Genomic DNA, 18,658 nt, shown 5'->3' on the forward strand with positions numbered 1-18,658 from the left:
ACAAAAAGAAAAGACAGGGTAAGATAAAGGTAACTTATGAAATTGCATAAGACCAATCTCAAAAAGACCTAACTGAAGGGAAAATGGAAATTTTCACATTTTAAATGAAGCTCAGGATCAGAAATTCTTATTTTTATTCTTTTTTTTTTTTAAATCCCAGCACAATTGAGGCCCGAGTGATGCTCAAAACAAGGTAGAGGGACTCTGCCAAGTGTGTGCTCCCCTTTTCTCATCAATTTTAAAAGCAAAAATGCACTTAGGCCAACATCTGCCATGTGCATTCACAGTATTTAGGGCTCTCCCTCTTCCCCTCGTCTCCCACGCCTAACTGCTTCTCTTTCTACCATCGTTTTTACAACACATTCTTGAAAGTCTCCTTACTTGAAATACTCTCCTTCTGAGAGTATCGGTACCATTCTGAAAAGTTTATTTTAAAACTACTCTTAGATGAAAAGCCAAACGTTGTATAGCATGATACATAGGTGGTAGTTACCAGGTTTGTTTTGGACAAATAAGCAGGTATTCAGAACCTCCACAATTTTCCCAGCAAGTATGGCATCATGTGTGTAGATAACATTCAGTCTGTAACAGGCTCGCCAGCGTCCCTTCAACCCTTAAGATACTTCATGATAAGTTAATCTATCAAGAACGTCAAAGGACAGTTACACTCTACCAAGCAGAATATGATCCCATGGTCCTCTAAACAATGGAAATCCTCCTCGAGAGACAGAAATGCATGTAAGAGTTGCAAAGAATCGGAAATGGCTAAGGGGATGAGTGAATGATGGTGGTTCAAATGTATAACCTTTTAAAATGTAAATGAAATGTTTTTCCTAGAGCAGATATATATGAACATAATATTTCTATGTGTAAAAACACATACAAATATAAGTACTAGGTATAGTTCTAGTCATACTGGCTCTCGGGGGAAAAGTGCATACTCAGGTAACATGATGCTTCTTACTGGACCATAAGTTAACAGGATCAAAAGTCATCTGCCAATTTTAAGATGGAAAGAATTGCCATGTCAGGGGCTCAAACACTTGAGCATCTCGAAGGGGTAAAACGCTTCGAGCTTTCAAATCCTAAATACATCACTCTGGTCCAGTTAGAGACATCGTATTCTTTACCTCGTCCACCTGTGATAGACACTTGCACACGGCCCTTCAACGTCAGAAGTACCCACCTGGCATCTGTTCGGGTGTCGCACCGAGAGCTGGAGCAGACTGCTCATGCCTGGTCAACCTCACAGCTTAAAAATCAACAACAACTCTATTTAAATAAGCATTAAAAACAACTTGAGCCTAGAAAACATACTCAGTGCTAACTGCACTGGATAGCAGGAGCAAGTTTAGTTTTCATATTTGTAATTAACATCACATACAAGATGTTTACGTCACAGAAGTTCTGTGGCTTTCTTTGAATCTAAAGAACATCCTTTAATGTTACTTCAATTCTTATTCTTCAAAATTGTCATGTGAATCAATTAACAAGAAATAACAATAAATAAACTTTATATCCCAAACTGATTAGTTAGGTTATAAAAGAGCTGGGAAATTCATATAGAAATTGTAATTTATTGAATCTAGCTACTGGTTTCTAGAATCTGATGCAGTTTCACTGGGCCTAGCAATGCTAAAGGTTATTCTTAAATGGCCATCTGTTATTATCTTTGCTCCCTGAAAAGCTGGGTCATTGATTGCTTAAAGAGCTTTCATTGACTCTTCCAAAGTTCAAAATACCACATTTCCGTAGCTTGTCATAAAATAGAGAGAAATGCAATAAAAAAAATAAAATCATATTTATGATTAAAAATGGTTATGTTACATAAAGCTGACTTCTAAGAAATGTCAATGAAAAAGCAAACATTTCAGCTTCTGACAGGATAAGAAAATATGTTTTATGGTGTTATTTTATTAACTACATGACATTATTTAAAAATTAAATCATTTAATAAATGTTACAAGTTAGTATTATATTTAATGTACTTATTCACTAATATGATGATTTAGTTATGAATTTTTAATTATTTGTCATTCATGAGCCATTGCTAATCATTACAGTTCATCTAGTCATTTGGTAATTTTTTTTCTTTAAAAGTGCAATATAAAAAAAGACCTTTAGAAAACAAGTATATATGGTCTTTTTTTAGTTGGCAATGATGTTTGTTTTTATTTATAAATTATCTGGTGAAGTTGGGCAGAAATTCAACTTATCAGCCTGTTTTTTCTTTTTTGAAAACACCATTATTATTGGTTTTCTAGGAGCTTGTTGGCTGGCTTTGTCATTCATGAAAAGAAAATGCATTCCAAAGTTCTACTCTATCCTCTTAGTTGCCATGGGTCTTGACAAAGTCTCACCCAGGAAGCTCTTAGGTTATAATGGTGGTAGTGGAAACTTTCATATTCTAGGACTTAGGAGCAAACGCTTCTCCTGCGTCTCATGCCATGCATCAACGGACTTAACTGCCTTCTACATTTCAAAACAATCTACTGCTGGATCGGGGATTTGTTTCACCAGCAACTGGGAAAAGCCACCCAGGGCATTGACACACCTGAGGGGACCCTCTAGGGAATGTGAAGGCCAATGCAGCTGAAGGAGCTCAGTTTGCTAAATACACTACTCTCTGTGAACATTCAACAAGACATGTCAGCCTCAGAAAGACATCAAACAGATTTAAGGGAAGGATGGAAGAAGATACTCAACGGATTTTGGAGGTTAGGGTCTCAGGGAGGGAGAGCGCCCTCTTGGACTCCGCGGGCCCTTTCACGCTGTCTCTGAGGGAACGCACACTCTTCTGGCGGTTCCTTGCAAAACGAGCCCTCTTGATCTTCCACAATGCTGCATCACTGAGATTAGCGACATTGGTCCTCACAGCAGTGATAGCTTTGCAAAAGGAATTAGAGGTGATCATTTTCCTTAACTCGCTATGTTATACAAGTAGTTTGAAACAATCCATCTGTGTATATTTTCAATATTAAAAGTCATCTTCCATGGATACATTTCTCATTCATCTATCTCCCTCTATGATAAGCCTTATATTAAAAAATCATGGTATTACCTATTTTGACTATCATTTATCATTTTTCTGTTTAGACCATAAGATTAAAGTATCTAATTTTGTTATCACGGGATAAATAGCTGAGTGACCAAAGTCTTTCCTCCATCTGTTTAGAGCTCCAGGTAACTGATTACTAAGCATGGAAGAGTAAATTTACAAAGTGCAAATATATCTCACAAAATTGCTCACGGACATTACAAACATGATGGTTGAATAATATTTAAGGAACACAGAGTCACAAATAGTTCTCATCGGTCCTCAAATAAATGAGATTTTTTTTTTCATTTTTTTTTTTTTGGCCGTGCGACATGGCATGTGGGATCTTAGTTCCCCGACCGGGGATTGAACCCATGCCCCCTGCATTGGAAGCGTGGAGTCTTAACCACTGGACCGCCAGGGAAGTGCCTAAATGAGAAAAATTTTGATGTTGGAATGCCAGAAAATAGTTAACCTGCAGATTACCACAGTAGTTATCCAATAAACATTTGATGAACTGAGTACATGAAGTCAAGGTACCCTCCATAATGGGAAATTAAACTACATGCGGAGTATCTTCTGTTTATCCAGCAAGCACCAGAATAGGAACTGTGACTGTTTAAAGCAAGTTCTTTGTTTTGCTTACTTGTAGGAAAAGGAAATTCTTTGTTACAATCCAAATGTAGCTGAGCTTCCAAAGAAAGCGTTTCAAATCTGTTGACAAAGAACTCCCAACTCAAAGCAGGAATATCTTGCTTAAGAAAATGCAAGAGTAAAAGCTTGCTCAATATTGTGGGTCGATCTTTAACCACAGTATCAAACTGGAAGTCAAGACAAAGACACAGACCCTGGGGAAAAGGTTAAAAAAAAAAAAAAAAGGCAAATCAGATGTAAATACACCAAGCAAAGTCAGTGAAACAAGGCAGCCTCCTCAATCCATGCTTACAATGAAGAATGATTTAACTGAAATCTTCTTTGATTGCATTTTTGGTAGGGAAAAAAAAAAAACCGCAGAAGAGGAGCTTCTCCTAATTGTTGAATATCTCTTGAATTTTGACTCAGAAATCTGAGCTAAATGTATATTATTGATTCTTCTGATGCATTGAATAATAACCACTTAATCCAAATACCCTCAGACCAGTGTTTCTTTCTTTAATGTCTGTAGTTTCTATTAAGAGAAGCGTACTTCCAAAACTACATTTTAGAATACACAAGAATATGGTCTTTAAATTCCCTTTCAGTGCTAAATTCCATGATTCTAAAAGAAAGGAAAGTCATCTTGTCTTCTTGGAATGTGAGTGGAACATAGAATCTTAAGAAATCCAAGTTGGAATGGACTGAGCATCTATTTCTCTAGTATGTGAGTCTACCATTTCCCTTTTTTTAACTGAATGAAATTTTAAAACTAATTCATCCAATTATGCTATTAATTCATTCAACTCTCATCTAATGAGTGCCTCCTATGTTCCAAGCCCTGAGCGGGGGTTAGACATACAACTACCTTGTCTTATTAAGACCAACACAGAAGGACTATCCAGAAGACAACTGGGAATTTTTACATGGGGAGGTATGGGTCCACAAGCAGCAGAGCTCTACAATTTTTCAGATTCTGCATAGTTTGCCCTTTCTTCTTAGTCTTTTTTACAAGAGAAGCTCTCACACTGGTTTGGGAGACCTTGTGTACACACACACATACACACACACACACACACACACACAATTAAGAACATGGACATTATTATGAGTCAGACCTGAGTTTGTGCTGCCACTTATTAGCCGTGTGACTCTGAAAAAGTTACTTAAACTTTCTAACCCTCAACTTCTCTATCTGTAAAATGGGAACACACACAATATTATTGTGAGGATTAAATGAAGTAATGCATGATGGGACACTTCTCATACATTGCCCCGGAAACACAATACCTGTTTGACAAATGTTAGTTCTTGCCATTATTATTACTTTTAATAATAACAATATAATAATAAATCAGGTGCCAATGTGGAAAAACAGTAGATCAGGACTTTAGAGGTTCTAGTCTTGGTTCTCCCATGAATTCACTCTGTGTTCTTTGAAAAGTCACATTATCTCTCTGAGACTTGGTTTTTTCAAGTATAAAATAAAGGTGCCAAATAAGATAAATAAACAACTCTCTCCAGGTCTCATATTTCATGTCTCTTTGATTTTACTTTGTGGTATTTCATTTCAGTAGTATATTTGCCATCTCTTGTTTTGCTTTGGTTTATATTATAATTCATCTGATTTCTCCTTGCATCTAGACTCAGTGACAAGGGCTTCTGCCCCAGGAGCCAGCTGAATGGTATAAAATAACCAACCTAGTTTAAAAATCTGCCACACACACAAAATTATACAATAATTACATCTGTCAGAAGCGATGGCAGCATAGGGACAAAGACTGGAAAGAAAGAATCAACAAATAAAAACAAGAGATCTGTTAATACAGTGTGGTTCTGGGATGCTTTTCTCGATATAAAAATTTCCACTGTTACCATCATCATCAGTATTCTGTGTGTTTATGTGACAAATAACTCAATGAATTAGTAGAGTAGAGCAGAGCACCATCTGTAGAGCAGATAATGCACATCTGAGGGACGTCACCTGCAAGGCTGGCCTCTTTATGGTGTCAAGCAGGAGACCAGCCCTCGTAGCCACAGCTGGGTTGACGTCCTCCACAGCCGTCAGAAAGCAGCAGAAGGCGTGTGCCAGGGAGTACTTCAGCAGGTGGTTTTTGGTCACTGAATGAATATCCAGAAATCTACAAATTACAGCCACTTTTTCCACTGCAATGTCAAAGGCAGAGAACAAAAAAAATTGACATTTATTTAGACGGTCTGAGAAATGAGCCCACAGAGAAAAAGCTAACTCTGGGCCCCCCTACACTGATGTTAAATACCAAAAGGAAATTCTAATGCCACCTTTTTTTTTTAATTTATTTATTTACTTATTTTTATTTTTGGCTGTGTTGGGTCTTCGTTTCTGTGCGAGGGCTTTCTCTAGTTGCGGCAAGCGGGGCCCGCTCTTCATCGCGGTGCGTGGGCCTCTCACTGTCGCGGCCTCTCTTGTTGCGGAGCACAGGCTCCAGACGCGCAGGCTCAGTAGTTGTGGCTCACGGGCCCAGTTGCTCCGCGGCATGTGGAATCTTCCCAGACCAGGGCTCAAACCCGTGTCCCCTGCACTGGCAGGCAGATTCTCAACCACTGCGCCACCAGGGAAGCCCTAATGCCACCTTCTTTAGTGTTCCATTTTATCTGTGCAGCAGAGACCATTTCTACGCAGTGTAGTATTTTTATGTGAGGCAGCCTTGATTTAGTTCTGGGTTTTCTTTTCTTTTCCTTTTTAATGGTCTTTACCTTTGTTTAACTTTCAGCCACATTTCAAACTTTTCAAAATGCCTCCATGCTCATATTTTTGTCCATTCTATAGAGGTTCTGCAGACCACACAGGGATGTGGGATGTGCCCACCAGGGCTGGCTCTAAGTCCTTAATATGTCATGAAGTGATATGACAACCAGTCTTCCTGGGGCTATAGAAGCCACATATTTCTTCCATGAAACAGATGCACCATTATTCTGCACATCTATATTAAATTATTCCAGCCACTCTTTAAACATAGCTTTATAAAAAGTTATAATAAATAGTGAAGCAATATAGTTCCATGCAAAGACATTTCAGGACTTTACTTAAGCTGTTCCAGCAGCCTAGATAGAATATTCTTTCTATTATTTTCTGCTTATTGACATTCTACCATCCTTAAAGAGTCTGCTGCTGAAATTCTACTATTCTGTAAAGTCACTCTGACTTCCTAGAGTGGCCTTTCCATCCCACGAACTCCTGCAAAAATACTATTCATTTACCTATGGCATTTGTGTGTTCACATATAGCTATATGACATATCTTCTGTTGTCTGAATTATATCTATACCGTTATCTTCTGTTGTCTTGAATTATATTTATACTGTTATAGTTTCTTAACCTCTTACATGTTTATATTTGATCTCATCAATTAAATTCTTGAGGGCAAGAATCTGCTCTTACACTCTTTGTATTGCTCCCATGATAACTAGTACATACAGTATTTATTCAATAAATTCACTGATTCACTTATTTTTAATTAACCATAATGGAAAAGAATATGAAAAATATGTATAGGGCTTCCCTGGTGGTGCAGTGGTTGACAGTCCACCTGCTGATGCAGGGGACATGGGTTCGTGCCCCAGTCCGGGAAGATCCCACGTGCCGCAAAGCGGCTGGGCCCGTGAGCCACGGCCACTAAGCCTGCGCGTCGGGAGCCTGTGCTCTGCAATGGGAGAGGCCACAACAGGGAGAGGCCTGCGTACTGCGCAAAAAAAAAAAAAAAAAAAAAAAACTTCCCTCTTAGAACTGCTTTTGCTGCATCCCATAGATTTTGGGTCGTCGTGTTTTCATTGTCATTTGTTTCTAGGTATTTTTTGATTTCCTCTTTGATTTCTTCAGTGATTTCTTGGTTATTAAGTAGTGTATTGTTTAGCCTCCATGTGTTTGTATTTTTTACAGATTTTTTTCAGTAATTGATATCTAGTCTCATAGCATTGTGGTCAGAAAACATACTTGATATGATTTCAGTTTTCTTAAATTTACCAAGGCTTGATTTGTGACCCAAGATATGATCTATCCTGGAGAATGTTCCATGAGTACTTGAGAAGAAAGTGTATTCTGTTGTTTTTGGATGGAATGTCCTATAAATATCAATTAAGTCCACCTTGTTTAATGTATCATTTAAAGCTTGTGTTTCCTTATTTAGTTTCATCTTGGATGATCTGTCCACTGGTGAAAATGGGGTGTTAAAGTCCCCTACTATGATTGTGTTACTGTCAATTTCCCCTTTTATGGCTGTTAGCATTTGCCTTATGTATTGAGACACTCCTATGTTGGGTGCATAAATATTTACAATTGTTATATCTTCTTCTTGGATTGATCCCTTGATCAACAAAGTGATCATTACATAGTGTCTTTGTCTCTTGTAATTGTCTTTATTTTAAAGTCTCTTTTGCCTGATATGAGAATTACTACTCCAGCTTTCTTTTGATTTGCATTTGCATGGAATATCTTTTTCCATCCCCTCACTTTCAGTCTGTATGTGTCCCTAGGTCTGAAGTGGGTCTCTTGTAGACAGCATATATACAGCTCTTGTTTTTGTATCCATTCAGCCAGTCTATATCTTTTGGTTGGAGCATTTAATCCATTTACATTTAAGGTAGTTATCGATATGTATGTTCTTATTACCATTTTCTTAATCGTTTTGGGTTTGTTATTGTAGGTCTTTTCCTTCTCTTGTGTTTCGTGCCCAGAGAAGTTCCTTTAGCATTTGTTGTAAAGCTGGTTTGGTGGTGCTGTATTCTCTTAGCTTTTGCTTGTCTGTAAAGCTTTTAAGTTCTCCGTCGAATCTGAATGAGATCCTTGCTGGGTAGAGTAATCTTGGTTGTAGGTTTTTCCCTTTCATCAGTTTAAATATGTCCTGCCAGTCCCTTCTGGCTTGCAGAGTTTCTGCTAAAAGATCAGCTGTTAACATTATGAGGATTCCTTGTATGTTATTTGTGCTTTTCCCTTGCTGCTTTTGATATTTTTTCTTTGCATTTAATTTTTGATAGTTTGATTAATATGTGTCTTGGCATGTTTCTCCTTGGATTTATCCTGTATGGGACTCTCTGCGCTTCCTGGACTTGATTAACTATTCCTTTCCCGTATTAGGGAAGTTTTCAACTATAATCTCTTCAGATATTTTCTCGGGTCCTTTCTCTCTCTCTTCTCCTTCTGGGACCCCTATATAATTCGAATGTTGGTGTGTTTAATGTTGTCCCAGAGGTCTCTAAGACTGTCCTCAATTCTTTTCATTCTTTTTTCTTTATTCTGCTCTGTAGTTATTTCCACTATTTTATCTTCCAGGTCACTTATCCGTTCTTCTGCCTCAGTTATTCTGCAATTGATTCCTTCTAGAGAGTTTTTAATGTCATTTATCGTGTTGTTCATCATTGTTTGGGAGGTGGCATTTAAATGGAACCTTGAATAGAAGAGGATTTCAGATGGAGAGCACAGAATGGCCAACACATGGATGAAGGGAAGCAGGAAGCAATGGAGAAATAGCAATGGTATATGTAGAAAGAAGAGTGGGAAATGAGGCTGCAAACACTTGCAGTTAGACCATGGAAAACTTTGAACGCCAGTTTAAGCAGTCTGAACTTTATTCTCTGGGCACCGAAAACCCATTAAAATTTTTTGAGTAGAAAAGCAACATACTCGGAGCTGTGATTCAGAAGGTTAATTTGGCAATAATCTAATCCTTAAATTGTCATGAAAGAGCATAGTTAAATATTTACCTGCCTTATTTGTATTCAAATGCCTATAAAATGTGGCCAATACTATGTAGACTTTTGCTAGAAGGTTTTACTCTAATTTCATACAACATTATGTGCTATCACATAAATAAACCAGCCCCTGGGATTCATGGGGCATTAAAAGCAGGAACTCTTTGAAGTGGTCAGTTATTAGGGAACTGAACTCAAAGTAGAGTAGTTAACTCACCTGATGGAAGTTCCATTTCTCTGCTAAATTTTTGAGACACTAAAATATATGAAACCATTCTGATAAGGCACAGGTTGGTATGCCAACCCTGCTTGCTGCCCCCTGAGAACGGGAGTACCAGCAGATTAGGGTGACAGTGAGACCAGCAGATGCAAGACTAAGAGAACACATCCCAATTCCTTCCTTACCATGTTCCTCTGGGAACTTGCCATTCTAAGCAGTAGGAATTATACCCATCACTTCACCAGATTTGGTCACTGATGCTCCAATGGCAAGAGTACAACAGCAGAGCTTCTCAAACTTCACTGAATTACCTGGAGAACTTGTTAGAAAATATAGACTTCTGGTCTCACCTCCTGAGATTCTGATTCAGGAGGTCTAGGATGAGGCCCCAAAATATGCATTTTTAATGAACATTCCCAGGTACTCAAATGCAAGTAACCTATTAGGTGACTACATAATGTATTATTCAAGCCAGGACCCATTTGAGAGTAAACAAGGGTGCAATTAATAAATACACCTGGACAACAGGCATAAACTAGGACTATCCCAGACAAAACTAGACATGGTCAACCACCTAAGGACCACTCTGAAAAATTCTATTATCAAGGGCTCAACTAAGGAGAGCCATCAAAGAACACTAGCAAGCAGGACAATGCCTTCTAAAAAGAAGGGAGGGGAAGGGAGGGCCAAAAAGAGATGTCATGACTGGACATCTGGTTTACCTTGTGACCCAGAGAGAATTTTTAAGCTAATACAGAGGTACCTGCTTCAAACCTCATCTTCCAGTCTTTGCTGTTGAAATTGCCATTAATGATTGTCCAAAAGATGTCAGCACCATGAGGAAGTGACAAAGCGTGAAGAAGGAGAGGAACTGCCAATGAAGATAGCTGGGAGAATTCAGATTTGACGACTCTCCACAGGCTGGGGAATCAAGAGGAAGCAAAGTGGTTACAGTTATGACAATCTTTCTAGGAAAAGAACCTTATTATCTTAGTTTGTGGGAAGTATAGTTAACAGAGGGCTGGTAGGAATGCTTTTGGTGAAATTCCACTCATTCACAAGAGTATAACCCTTGGAAAACCGTTCCTATGCTCCTTTCCTATGTTAATTTTTTTAAAGAAATTACTTTTATGTAATAACATAGGAGAACACTACCAGTTAACGGTGCATTTTTAACATAAAAGTTAAAAATTGTATATTATAAATGAAGGTACATAATTGAACAATGACTGTTCAATAATAACTGATATCAGTTATGTTAAGATGATGGGGTGATAAGTGATTTTTTAAATTTTTTCCTCTTATTCTAGCAAAGAACAACTTTCTCTACTAAGAACAGCCTCTCCACCAACTGGCAGGACTGTCAATCAAGTTCCCCCACCTTCTCTATCCTAATAATGAACACAAAACCCAGGGTGATCAATGTCATGAAGAGTGATTAGTCCAGGGGTGGGCACGTGACCCAAGCATGAGAGCACTAGCATCCTTTTTCCAGGTTTTGATATGCACTCTGAAATCTCAAGAATGAAGTGTAATGTCAATCTAGGGCTGCTAGCAACCCTCTCTCTTTCCCACCTCACAGGAACAGCCTGAGGAGAAGAAGCCAGCACAGAGAGAACTAGGCTAAGTGATGGGGAGGGAGAAAGGGGCGGGGAAAGAGAGAGAGAAAAAAACAGAAGAGAGAGGTATCCCTGGTAACATCTTATGAGTACCTGCCATTCTTAAAACCAGACTACTACTGGTCAAAAACATACCTTAGCAAGTTTAAGCTAAGTCCCTATCATTGCATGCCAGAATAGTGCTGACTATATATTTCTAGTAATAATGTTTTCAAAATTTTTATTCAATTATTTAAAGTATGCCTTTTATTTCTTTTTGTTTTGTTTTCTATTTGGCTCCAGAGTTAATATCAGAATCAAAACTATGTTTGACTTTAAAAACTTATAATGCAGCACTAAGAGAAAGAAGAAGTGACACATTATCTCCGTTTTACAGAGAACATATTGAGGTACATGTCACTAGAGAGCCTTGTTTTTGAGAAGACGTACTAAAGCTATGGAATGAAAAGGAGTAACTTTCAAACACTGTGTGCTTCATCTTAATAGTAGAAATCAGACAAATATAGATCTAATCCCAACCCTGCCATTAATTGGCTGTGTAACCAAGCATAAATTTCTTAACTTCTCTGAACTTTTGTTTCCTCCCAATGCTGGTTGTATTAAATGAAATGATATGTAGTACTTATCACATAGTAGGTACTCAAAAAGCTTGAGCTACTGTTATTGTGTGATGAAGGATGATGATGCTTCCAGAGCACAACAGTAGGTCTTATATAAGAAGAATGTCCAAACAATTGCCCTCATGGAGCCTGCAACTTAGTTGAAGGAGGCAAAGCATATATATATATATATATATATATATATATATATATATACACACACACATACATACAGCACTAGTAGAAAACCGTCTCAGTGACAAAAAATTCTGGATTTGGCCAGTAACATATAGCTCTCCCAGTTCTCTAAGGCAGTCTTGTTTGAAAAATGGAAGAGTGTCCCTTCCCCAAATCCCTACATTGTCCACCATGGCTTTTGTGTCAGGGTGGTACTTTGGGGGAAAAACCTGGAATACAAAGCCCAAAGGCTGAGGCAGAGATCCCACGGCATCAGCAATCCAAATGGCCTGGGTTCATATTTGGTAGAGATCGCTTTAATAACAACAAAAGTCAGCCCACCTAGAGTACACAATATTCTTAAGCCATCTAACAACTGAAAGGCATAAAATAATCCTTCTTTTGCCTTTTCTACTTCTAAAGTACCTAGCAAAGACAATTACTATTCTTCATACTGACATACTCAAAAATTAGACTACATAAAAGAAAGAAAAGTAGTTCCCATAGGTAATTAGCCTGTGCTGGCTAAGAGAAATAACCCAATGAGTTGCTACGTCTTATTCTAAAATTGATTTTCACAGATAAAAGCCTAAAATATGAACAAACAAAAAACTACTAGAAAGACATACCTTGCAATCAACATATGATCCTGAATATAGGCTAAAAACTGAGGATGATCTTTTCTAGCGCTGTATAAACACTCTCCGTGTAGACAGAGGATCTTCAGGCAATTGAGCATATTAAAAAGAATGTCTGGCTCTTCAAACTTGGCCATTTCCTATGCAAAGAACCACAAGTTTACTGAGTTATCTAAAACGGCAATGCTACTAAATATAATATTCAAATATTTCAAATAATATACCTGGAAAATGGTGTATATTAGTCTCAGCGTTACTGGAAGCTGCTGGTAGCAAAACTTTCTTTCAGTATCATTCTTTATTGCTGGGAAGAAATAATTACACAAAGGTTAGCATAACTCCTTCCCCTCACCGTTCATGAATTGATCAAGACCATAAAACAAAGAGGAGTAAACACAGAAATAGAATATATTAAAAAGTGTTCATGTAATGGGTTTATTTGTTCTCCAAGGTAGCATATATCCTTTCCACGATGCAAGTGCAGGAAACCTTCTAGATTTAGGATCCTCAGCTTCCACCTTCCACTGTGTATTCAGATGTCTTTGATTCCCTGAGGCAACCCCAGCCCAGCCTATGCTCCTGTGGACAGCTATTTCTGCTGATACCTGGAAGGGGCTTAGGGCCTGCCGAGGTTTGCCCTTCTAACTGAAAGGGAGATAAGCAGGTATTAAAGAGAGATATGCAACTTATATTAGCACCTAAGGAGGGATTTACCCCAGGACTCAAGTGTACACTCTTCACACATGCACAGGACCCCCATGTGCAAAAAGGGAGGCTTTTAAAGAAGTCAAGCATATTCAGATCCGAGCTACTCATGGTTTTATCTTCCTGTGAGGAGCTCTAAAAAGACCTTTGGGACTTCCCCCGTGACAAAGTGGTTAAGAATCCACCTGCCGATGCAGGGGACACAGGTTTGATCCCTGGACCGGGAAGATCTCACATGCCGCGGAGCAGCTGAGCCCGTGAGCCACCACTACTGAGCTTACGTGCCACAACTACTGAGCCCACGTGCTGCAACTACTGAAGCCCAAGCACCTAGAGCCCGTGCTCCACAACAAGAGAAGCCACCGCAATGAGAAGCCCGTGCATCACAACGAAGAGTAGCCCCTGCTCGCCGCAACTAGAGAAAGCCCGTGCGCAGCAACAAAGACCCAACGCAGCCAAAAATAGATAAATAAATAAATAAATAAATAAATTTATTTATTTAAAATAAGTAAATAAATAAATAAAAAGACCTTTGCCTCTATAGTGGGTAGTGGTGGTATATTTTACATGAGGCATGCTAGAGAAAAGAATTCAAAAGTTAACCAGATATAGAAACTAACGTAAAATGTTTTCAAATCACCATTCTAAGTTTTGGCCATTCGTAGGATCATAGACAGTGAGAGTCAAACCCTCTTGGTGTATATACTAGTTTATTGGGGATCTTCCACCCCAATGTATTTTAAATACTTGTTATCAGCACTAAACTCCATTCGGTCTAGCATGAAAGAAACTTTTAACATTTTTAGTGGAGGACATCTCTGACTGCTATAAGGAATAGGCACCAGGCCACAAAATGCAGAAACAGGAAATACTCTAGAATGAGAGAGGGAAACCGCTGAACACGCGTCAGTAGAGCACCCATCTGTTCTCTGACAGAGGAGCTCAAGACCAACACCTGGAGACCCACAGAGCAGAAGCAGGGTCAGCATGCGTAGCAGCCAGGGCGGCCGGGCTTGGAAGAAAATTCCTCTTCCCTGAGGACACAAGTGATAACTGTGTCCTGTAAGACAGCAGAAAGTAAAAGAAGGAAAACAGACCAGAGGCTGTGACCAGAGCCTGAAGTAGTGTTTGGGGGAGATGAATAGAGCAAGGGTTTAAATAAGTGGAGTTTACAACAATTAAGCAAAGGAAAGAGTAATTTATAAAAACAAATTGCTTCATTTTAACCATTGTTCAAATAAAATGTTACATATAAATTAAAATGGTAGTGAACTGATTTGTGTGCTATGTCAGGTTTAAAAATATATATTTACATCTAAAGAGTACAGGTTATTGGATCATAAGTGAAATCGTTGCTTCCCTTAGGCATCAATGCCTGATAGAAACATGGCCCTGGGATCTAGTCTCAACCCTGCCACTAACTAGTTGTACAATATTTGGGTTTCCAATTCCCAGTCCCCCGCCCCCAAATATGCCCAGAATCAGGGGTGAGCAGGTGGAACTCATTTCATTTTGTGTTTCAGCTCCTCAGATGACCCTGATGCTCTATTACAGTTTTGAAATCATGTTAAGCATAAAGCATAAATCAGGGCTTCCCTGGTGGCGCAGTGGTTGAGAGTCCGCCTGCCAATGCAGGGGACACGGGTTTGTGCCCTGGTCCAGGAAGATCCCACATGCCACAGAGCGGCTAGGCCCATGAGCCATGGCCGCTGAGCCTGTGCGTCCGGAGCCTGTGCTCCACAACGGGAGAGGCCACAACAGTGAGAGGCCCGCGTACCGCAAAAAAAAAAAAAAAGCATAAATCAGGAATGAATAACTTGTGCTATATGACCATGGGCAAGTTGCTTAACCCATCTTGGATGTACTTTCCTCATCTACAAAGTGAGAAGGCTGACCTAGATCCGCAGGTTTCAAATTCCTTGCTATGGAATCCTTTGTTGAAAGAAAATCTTACTTAGAACTCCAACATAGGAAATAGCGCAAGTCAAAACACTCTGGTTGAAGCAGGGTGGGGAGCCTGGGTCTTTATCATTTGCCCACATGTTCTCACCAATTGCCACCCCAATTAAGGAAGGTCAAAAGGAAACAACACAGAGATTTACAACTCCAAGTACACACTCAAAACCAATGAAGTAGGTTATCTCAGGTGTTCCCTCATCTAAGTTTCAATGGTTCTAAATAGTGTGAGGCAACATATACATCCTCAACTGACTAGTTACACAATCATGCTGAAGCAGTTAGTTTCAACCAAGCATTTTGTACTAATGATGTAGTTATCTTGGTCTGATAAGACACCACGTGACTTGCAATGAGCCCCACAAAACAGTCACTTAATAATGTTTGCTGTCCACTGAAGAAATGATGGAAAGCTTCCCAAACTTTGGTTCTGGGGAGTAGGCTCCCCAGGGGTCAGGTATTCTAACAATTCAGGATAGTGGAAGCAAGAAGATAAAAATTCCGAGAGTGTCACAGTGCAGATCCAGAAACCAGGCTTTCTCAGAGGCACGTGGAGTCCCATCCTAAATTCCTGAAACTCCTTCAGAGTTTGAGGAGCTGGAGATGATTCCAGGCCTGCCTGCCATCTTGCTGGTCCCAATTCACCTACATAGAGCCTTTAAGCAAAGTAGAAAGAGGTCACCTCTCTTCCCAGCTCTCAGCAGAGCCAACTAGCCTTAGAGTACGACTTGTACAGCTACTCACGGTGAGCCCATCCAGGGTCACAGCCAAGCCCCTGGGGCTCAGAAGCTGCACGAGCTCAACTTTGGTCACCTCTATGTGCTTTGGCCAAATGCCCTGAGTGGCTTTCAAGAGTGTTGGCAGCCTCCACTTGGGCCCTTCAGCCTTGATTCACAGCTACTTCTCCACAGAGAACGTGATTCACTATATGTAGAGGTGATGCTCTCACGGACAGGGTAGGTTTTTATCGATAGCAAGAAATATGCGCAGTGACCTCTCTTCTGTGAGAAGCACAAGCTGGATCTGTTCACTTCATAATCCTGAGAGAAATGGTTCATGTGCACAAGTCTGTACTGAGGAACCCGGGTCTGAGCTTGCCCAAGCCGATGGTGACCTAAGAAATCCGGGCTCTGAGAGTTAGACCTGTGCAAACTGGGATGTGCACACCTCTCTCCCCATCAGCCAGAGTCCACCTACCAGCACGTTCCATGGGCTCGGTGCGATTGCCTGGGTTCTCCTCATGCTTAGTTGCTGGGTTCTCCTCGTCCTCACCTTCCGGGCCTATAATAAACTCTGGTCTGGAAGAAAGGAGGCTATCCTCAAGGCTGTCTGTGGGCTCCTGAAACAGATACGACAAGCAGCCAGATGAGCAGCCCTTTGGGGATGTAAAGAACGGCTCCACTTAGTTCCACAAAGATGTATGAGCGCCGGCTGTGTCCCAGGCCCTGTGCTGAGCCCAGAGGGCAAACGCATGTGCCCTCATAGAGACTTGAGTTTATTGCCACAATGGTTAAAGGAAATTTGGATCCGCTGTTTTCTGAAATATTTTCATTCCCTTAAAATAAATATGGAAAAAATCTCAAAAACATTGTTAAATCTTCCTAGGCCCGCTTTCTCATCTCTGCTGTAATCCCTGAGCATGTCTCACTTGCCAGGTGATTCCAATCCATGCTCATTTTGTTTAATCACAGCACTTAATTAGCAGAGAATAATAAGGGGTTCACACCAATATATTTAGATACAAATACTGGTTGCTGGGGGAAGTCAGATTTTTAGGAGCAAGAAATTTCTATAATATGTGAGTTAAAGAGAGCAAGGTATGGCAACCCAGGTGTCCATCAACAGATGAACAGATAGACAAAATGCATACAACAGCATATTATTCACCCTTGAAAAGGAAGGAAATTCTGACACATGCTACAACATGAATGGACTTTGAGGACATTATGCTAAGTGAAATAAGCCAGTCAAAAAAGGACAAATTTTCTTTTTTAACATCTTTATTGGAGTATAATTGCTTTACAGTGTTGTGTTAGTTTCTGCTGTATAACAAAGTGAATCAGCTATATGCATATGTATATCCCCATATCCCCTCCCTCTTGCATCTCTCTCCCACCCTCTCTATCCCACCCCTCTAGGTGGACACACAGCACCGAGCTGATCTCCCTGTGCTATGTGGCGCTTCCCACTAGCTATGATTTTACATTTAGTAGTGTATATATGTCCATGCCACTCTCTCATTTTGTCTCAGCTTACCCTTCCCCCTCCCCACGTCCTCAAGTCCATTCTCTACGTTTGCGTCTTTATTCCTGTCCTGCTGCTAGGTTCTTCAGAGCCATTTTTTTTTTTTTTTAGATTCCACATATATGTGTTAGCATACGGTATTTGTTTATCGTTTTCTGTCTTACTTCACTCTGTATGACAGTCTCTAGTCCATCCACCTCACTACAAATAACTCAATTTCATTTCTTTCTATGGCTGAGTAATGTTCCATTGTATATATGTGCCACATCTTCTTTATCCATCCATCTGTCGATGGACACTTAGGTTGCTTCCATGTCATGGCTATTGTAAATAGAGCTGCAATGAACATTGTGGTACATGACTCTTTTTGAATTATGGTTTTCTCAGGGTATATGCCCAGTAGTAGGATTGCTGGGTCATATGGTAGTTCTATTTTTAGTTAAAAAAGGACAAATATTGGATTATTCCACTTATATAAGGTATCTACAGGAGTCAAACTCATAGAAACAGAAAGTAAAATGGTGATCTCCAGGGGTTAAGGGGAGGGAGAAATGGGCATTATTGTTTGATGGGTATAGAGTTTCCATTTTGCAAGACAAAAAGATTGGTTGCACAACAATGTGAATATACTTAACACTATATCTGTATGTCTATATATAGATATATAACAAGCTGAAAAATGGGTGAAAAAGAAGATTTAAAGAGAGAGAGAGAATGTACTAGGAATAGCTACCGTTTAAAATATCCATCTCTAGTTATCCTCCTATTCCAGTTTTATTCTCTCTTTCAACTCCCACCTTCAAATATCCTCTTCTAAAATCATCCTCTTTTAGGGGAAAGGTTGGGGGAGGGATAAATTAGGAGTTTGGGATTAACATATACACAGTACTATATATAAAATAGATAATCAACAACGACCTACTGTATAGCACAGGGAACTGTGCTGAATGATCTGTAATAACCTATATGGGACAAGAATCTGAAAAAGAATGGATATATGTATATGTATAACTGAATCACTTTGCTGTACACCTGAAACTAACACAGCATTGTAAATCAACTATACTCCAATATAAAATAAAAATTAAATTAAAAAAATTTTTA

At 39.4% G+C, this 18,658-nt stretch overlaps 1 protein-coding gene across 4 annotated transcripts in view; it reads right to left on the minus strand.

Moving 5' to 3' along the window:
• The window catches only part of UNC79 (unc-79 homolog, NALCN channel complex subunit), a gene marked incomplete at both ends in the record, with an annotated part of 200,721 nt that overhangs the window by 89,382 nt on the left and 92,681 nt on the right, over positions 1–18,658 (minus strand). For 3 of the 4 annotated variants that reach the window (XM_082681877.1, XM_082681876.1, XM_082681875.1), the window contains 7 exons: positions 2,707–2,886; positions 3,684–3,885; positions 5,655–5,836; positions 10,380–10,537; positions 12,641–12,789; positions 12,874–12,953; positions 16,508–16,649. In XM_082681877.1, the coding sequence (XP_082538003.1) occupies positions 2,707–2,886; positions 3,684–3,885; positions 5,655–5,836; positions 10,380–10,537; positions 12,641–12,789; positions 12,874–12,953; positions 16,508–16,649 (1,093 nt within the window). Of the gene's footprint in view, positions 1–1,186; positions 1,253–2,706; positions 2,887–3,683; positions 3,886–5,654; positions 5,837–10,379; positions 10,538–12,640; positions 12,790–12,873; positions 12,954–16,507; positions 16,650–18,658 lie in introns of all 4 variants that reach the window. The other variant, XM_082681874.1, reaches the window with a different exon arrangement.

The sequence above is a fragment of the Grampus griseus genome, assembly GCF_964374135.1.
Source record: "Grampus griseus genome assembly, chromosome: 2".
NCBI lineage: Eukaryota > Metazoa > Chordata > Mammalia > Artiodactyla > Delphinidae > Grampus > Grampus griseus.